A 6,649-nucleotide genomic window follows, 5' to 3' on the forward strand; every position below is an offset into this window, starting at 1 on the left:
ACCCGGTACTTCGGTACCAAGTCGGTACTAAAAAAAATGAAAACGTTACGGAACCAGGTTTTTTTAAGTGCTGGTGGTACCGAGTACCCGGTCAACCCGGTTCTTGATGCGCTATCCGAAAGGTGCGCAGATGCGCTCTCTTCATAAAAGCACTGAGACATGGCGACCTCAAAATTAAGAAACATCAAACTAACAAAACACTTTAAAGACACCCAGATCAAATGAAATAGTTCAAAAGCAGGTAAGTTTAATATTTAGATCAGTGTTTCCCATACATTGATTTATTTGTGGTGCCCTCCACAATGTCAAAACTGACCGCCACAAATGCGGGTGTTTTTATATCACTGTATTTCTGAAGGAAACCGACTGTCTTCAGAAAATGATGGATGTCATTTTCATTGCATCTTGCCTGTAATGCCTGATAAAGCAGCGTTTGTGAGCTGAGCACTTATTTGATTACAGCCGTTACTGGGGAAACCTAGATCTCATAGAATGAATTTGCATATATATGCCGCCACAAATAGAGTGCAAGTCTGTGGGAAACACCGTTTCTGTTATGAATATTATTCAATATTTTAATTTGAATGTCGGATTGAAATGAACGCTGCTATTAGAATCGTTAGCATAAGCGCGGCTAATGCTAATATAATGAGCAATCAGAATAAAGTATCTTTATTAACTATTTAATACTAACTTTTATTAGGGTAAAAAAACAGGAGGGCATGATGATATTTAATATTTTTACACACCAGAGGCTTTTATGCGTGTTAGAGAATGTACAAATTGTTAACATTGTTTGCGTCAAAGCAGTCAGAAAAGCAGTTCTGGGCTCTTTTTTTTTTTTAGCTAACTTAGTTGTTATTCTTATTTTCATTTAAAGCCCTTTAAAATTAAATATGTACACAGTTTGGATTAAATGAAAGTATAGTCAAATTTTTTTCATTAGCATGTTTTTGTGTTTTGCTTTGGTACCAAAATTGGTACAGAGAACCGTGATTTTTCACTGGTATTGGTACCGAATACTGAATTTTTGGCACCGTGACAACACTATTTTGCCCTTTATAATTTAAATGACTAATGAGATCTCCATGCAACTGGCAACGAATCTATATATTCCCCATCTAGGAGCTCCAAGGTCAAAGCAGCAATGAGAAACAATGAGTAGGCATTGTGTCAACCGTCAAAGCCACACAACACAAAGAAGGGAAAACGGTTAAGACAGCCTAGTGCCCTAGCAGGAAAAAACAGCATCTTCAGACAGACGGCGTCCTAACTGCTCCCATCCTCCCTATCAAAGTATTTTCTGAAGCAAAGCGGAAATCATTTGGCCAGAAAGAGAGGAAAACCCTTGTGCACAGGGGATGTTAACACACGCATTTCATTGTGGTTTTCAGCCTGTTTGTGTCTGTGCATGCCAGTACATTGTCATCTTATGTAAGCTCCATATATGGACTGCTCAATAATATATGTCTACATTATTGACTCTATTCAGGGTAGCTGGAAGGCCCCTTTAGCAAAGGGGAGCTTTTTACTCGAATGCAAATGCTTAAGTATGAGGTTGCATTGTATGGTTATAAAACGCAATGAGAAGAAAAAATACAAGAACTTTCTTTGAAGTGGATATGTCTCATCATGATAACAAAATGGCTAATAAAGTAAGCTGATAACCTTACCAAGACGTCATGTTATGATTTTTTTTATGTTATGCAAATCCAATTTGCTGTATTCTCTCGGTTAATTTGCCAAAGCAATCACCAGCTTCTCATGTCTACATTCACTGGCATTATTTAATTATCTATTTGATTTTAATTATTCAACTTTGCGATATAATAATCCATGCCTGTACATTTCGAACCAATTTCTAGTAATAGATAGCAAGGCTGGGCAGTAGGGATTGTCAACTACACTGTAAAAAAATATATTTTTCAAAGATGTAAATAAAACAAAGATTTCTGGAGTATGTTTTACAAGAAAATACTATTCCAGTCTTTCTACTTCAAAATTTTATGTTTAATTAAAAGTGTTACTTGCAGTTTTTTTGTAATCATTGAAATTTGCCAGCAATGTCGAAGTGAAAATTATTTCATAAAAAAATTTCAGTGCATGTCTATAGTGAATTTGTGAGGTCATTCATCTACATTTATTCTTATTAGGGCTAGGTGATTTTCCAGATTTTATCGATTAATTCAAATTTATTGTTTTGCCACGATTTTATTTTTTAGAAATCGAGGAATCGCGATTTTGAATAGAAATATTACCAAATGTTATAATTAGACACTTTGACAATATGCCGGTGATAACAGTAAAGAGAAAAGAACGATCAAACCACATGTCGGCGCACGTGATTAACCGCTCACGTGTGACGTGCTCTGTGAAGGACCATAAATACAGAGCTAAGCACCATTCACACAGAATGCGCTTTTGTGTTGACAAAGATGCGACGCGGGCAATGGAATAGGTCAAACATGCAAGAAGATGTGAGTGAACTTCTTTTAACTTGAGCGCAGTGTTTTTAGAATGGCGTTTCATGCGTGAGACACTGCAAGAGTCGTGAGTACAACAGTCAAACACATCCATGTTTACACTGAAAAAACTATGGAAAAGCAGTGCAATCGAATAAAAAAAACCTGTAAAGAACTACAACTGTATGTTTGATATTTCATGTTTGCATCATGGTGACAGGCTGAAAGCTGCTGTTGTTTTTACAGAACATTTGTGACCATGGAGCACAAAAGCAGTCATAAGTAGCACATAGGGCTGTCGCGATAACCGCAATATTGTAATACCGCGCTATTGACGAGCAAACCGCAGAGGAAGGAAAGCAACCGCAGAAACTGCGGCAACCGCAGTGTTCACGTTTTTTTTTTCCATTAGGCTGTGGCCTTCTTTCTGTTTTACAATTCATCACTGTGCATTGAATGTTAAATAAATTAATAATGATACAAGAGGTTTGTCATTTTCCCGCGAAATATTTGTATCTGGGGTTTCGTTGATTTTGCATGTGCTGACTGCTCGATATGCATATATGATAAACATTGTGCAAAGGCAAAATGTAGCGAAATCTCTAATGGTTGACATTTATATCAAAGTTAATACATTTGCACATTATTTACACTAAGAATATAACATTTTTCCAGCTAAGTTCGAGAATAATTACAGTCAAACATTATGATATACTGCTATATTGGTTATTCAGAAGTACTCACGCCATGATGTAAAATTTGTCATAGCGCCTAATCCTTCCACCTAGGAAGGCTTTAAATTGAGCTCCTAAAAAATTAACTGGTTGAATATTTTTAACTACATAATAATGATTGATAACTAAAATCGACACAGGTCTAAAAGTTAGCCAGTTTTACAACATGATTACCAATATAGGCCTAATTGGATTCATATAGATCACATGCAAAACCCTGAAACACAATGACAGAATCGATAGACCTCCTTTTGACCCAAGGCTTATGAAAACACCTCTAAAGAAGAAAACATAACAAGAGGGCTACATTTCAACATTCAAACTGATAGAGGTCTTGCCACAAGACTGGGCAGGAAATTGCTTTGACGTCAATGGTTAGAGTGATTAAGATTTGAGAGAAGAGATGCAAAAAGCATGTAGCAGCTTGAACTTGGATGCCAACCAAAATAATGTCAGAGGAAAATATTGCCACTAAAAACAAGGTATTACTCACGTTAAACAGGGTATAAACTAAAAACCTATCACCAGTATTCTTATAAAAAAAAAGATTATCTTCAAAATCTAGGTATGATTTTTATGGTCGAGGTTCAAACTGACCTTGGATTCAATTCAATTCAACCAAAGAACACACTATTAAAAAAATCTGTTAAAACGGCAAACTTTTAACATTAATATTTATCATGGATTACAAGAAAGTGAACTTCAACATTTTTTACATAAACAGTGATTATAATATAACATTTTTAAAAACATTTTAAACTTTAAAAGTATGGAAAAGTACTACTTCTGCATGTTTTCTTGAAGCTCAAACAGTAGAAATGAACAAGCGAAAACTAATAAAAATGTCCACTTTCAATGCAGTGTAAGTTTCTTTGGATAAAGGTGGCTGCCAAATGCATAAATGTAAATACCATCAGAGAGTAGTTAAGAAACTATTAAATAAAACGTAACCAACAAGTTTTTATTTTAGGTCTGTGTAGCTGGTTCTTGTATTTTAACGAAATACGACAGGCAAACTGACCTGCAAACATCGTAATCGTAATTGTAATAGAAATTCCACAACACTTTGCATGCATGTTCACAACCCCAAATGAGAACTCACAAATTTCAAGAAAAACACGATAGGTTAACCAGCAACTCCAAAAACTAAATGTGCCAAATTGACCGGTAACTTAAATATAGGCCTAAATGGTGACACACTGGATCTTAGGTTATCTACAATGCCAGTGTCATCCTTCTTGTAAATTCACTAGTACTGAAAAACCAAGCAACATTTTCCAGTCTTAGCAATACCAACACTTATTTCCATCTCATCTCATCTGAGCCCACACAGCTGACAGGCCTGACAAAGAATAAGACACTGTCAGCAAAACCCAAGGACGAATTCTTGCTTCCAGTCCTTTATCCACAAATATGCCAGACTGGCTGGCTGAACAAGGGCAACGAGTTAATGTAAATTGTGGGGTCAAGTGGTCCGAGGGGTAAAGAAGGGACCCATCATATGACTAGCTCATGGCTCTCTTATCTTAGAAAATAAACTGCATAAAACATTCAGAAATGAATACAGTACAAAATACCAGAATACAAACTACACAATTAGTATCCACTGAGCAACGATTATGCCAATTACTTTCTCCTCTATTGTAATAGACGTGCTGCTATCTGATCATTACACTATAGGAAAAAAGCATGTCTTTTATTTTTAATAGAAGCATTTGACATTCATGCTCAAATATGTATGTGCCTATATAAACAAAGTGTTTACACATTCTCATGAGAACTGAATTATGTCTATACTATTATAAACGGTTTATAACCGTTTAAGCAATAAATCAGGGGAAGTTTAAGTGAGCATGTCGCTAGTTTTGTTAGCTTCCTTCCACAGACAGACACTAGACACTCGGTTACCTCAAAAAACACAAATAATTTGTTACAAAGCAAAAAAACATGAGTCTTTAAATGGTTTAGAATGACATTTAATGGTGGTTTAGAGATAAATAGCAGGTATGCGCGCTTTAAACTTGCTCTTAGTTGTTTGGTTAGCCATCCAGCACAAAATGGCGACACGTTCAGTGTAACGGGGAGGAATATCTTTTGGCCTGTTTACTATACAAAACACAACAACAAATACCGCTCAGCAGACCACCTTCTTTGACAGAGACACGGGGATCCCTACCTTTTCTTTTCAGTGACAACTCCAGTATCCATTCCTGGGTGAAACCACTCAGAAGGTGTTAGGTTTTGCCAAACAGCGAGGCCAGAAAAATCAAGGACGTGGCCACCTCTCGCTAACAAATAATGTGTTTACGAAAGAAACGAGCAGACGCGGTAAAACGATCCGATACTAGTCCGGTGTGGTGTGGTGTGTTGAAAACGTCTGAGTGGTAGAGATCAAGCCTTCGGTTCGCTGAAGGTCAAATCATTTGTCCGGCACCGGTCGGTGCAGCTTCTAGTCGGTACAAAGAGTTGCCCGTGTCTGCTCTGCGCCGCACTACTCTCTCTGTGGCCCGCGCGCTCACGGGGCGCTGACGGGAGCGAGCTCAGTCATATGAATACAGACAGCGGTGTCGTGTGTCGCACTCAAAAAACACATTCACTGAACCGATGGGACATGATCAGTCCAAACAGCTCGGTGTGATGTAACCAGCACTATCGATCACACCACAGATGCAGTCAATTCAAATTACTTGCTTGTCCCACAACCATCTATTGAAGTTTTTTTTCTTTCTCATCCAGTGAATACTGTGTACTGTTTATAACCAGTAATTGGTGTTAAAATATAGAGTCTAATCTTTCATTATTATTATTATTTTTTAAATTATAATAAGGATTAGGTAATGTATGGCAATTACTTTACAAAATAATTACACTAGCCACCTTGTCAAACAAGAGCAACTCCTAACCAGCAAGAAGACTTTTAGCATTTACTAGCAACTTTCCAGAACACCCTAGAATCAACCAGCAACCAGGCAGAACACCCAACACCCTAGCAACTAGCCAGAGCACCTTAACAGCCAGTGAAAATAACCTAGCAACTCGCCAAACCCCATGCCAACCATCAAACAACCCTATTTGTTTAACCACATCCAGGTAACCAACCAGCACACTGCAACCACCAAGCAATGGCCAGATAATCTATCTGCTGACTGTACAGTCTGTAAAAACTTCACACTTTAAAATGACCTATTTAAATAGTGAGATCAGACTCTGTAAGGCCAACATCAAAAACTGTCTCAATAAACCTTACTTACCTAGTCAAGTTGGCATTAGTTGAGACAGGTTGCATTCCCTCAATTCATGAAAACAGCATTTACATTTTTTAAAAATCACTTTCAGAATTTTTTTTTCAAGCTGACAAACTATAAATGCATGGAAGAGCTTGAGCATTTAAAGTAGCAGTCGCATATAGATCGCACTTATTAAAGGGGTCATATGATGCTTTTTTAAAGATCA

General features: G+C 37.1%; 1 protein-coding gene across 1 annotated transcript in view; it reads right to left on the reverse strand.

Moving 5' to 3' along the window:
* The window catches only part of hif1ab (hypoxia inducible factor 1 subunit alpha b), a 21,095-nt gene extending 15,305 nt beyond the window's left edge, over nt 1–5,790 (reverse strand). The window contains exon 1 of the mRNA XM_016277388.1: nt 5,373–5,790. Coding sequence (XP_016132874.1) covers nt 5,373–5,404 — 32 coding nt within the window. The 5' untranslated portion in view covers nt 5,405–5,790. The remainder of the gene's footprint in view (nt 1–5,372) is intronic.
* Between the last annotated feature and the right edge of the window lie 859 nt (nt 5,791–6,649).

The sequence above is a fragment of the Sinocyclocheilus grahami genome, unplaced genomic scaffold (genome assembly GCF_001515645.1).
Source record: "Sinocyclocheilus grahami isolate Dianchi unplaced genomic scaffold, SAMN03320097.WGS_v1.1 scaffold111.1, whole genome shotgun sequence".
NCBI classification, from domain to species: Eukaryota; Metazoa; Chordata; class Actinopteri; order Cypriniformes; family Cyprinidae; genus Sinocyclocheilus; species Sinocyclocheilus grahami.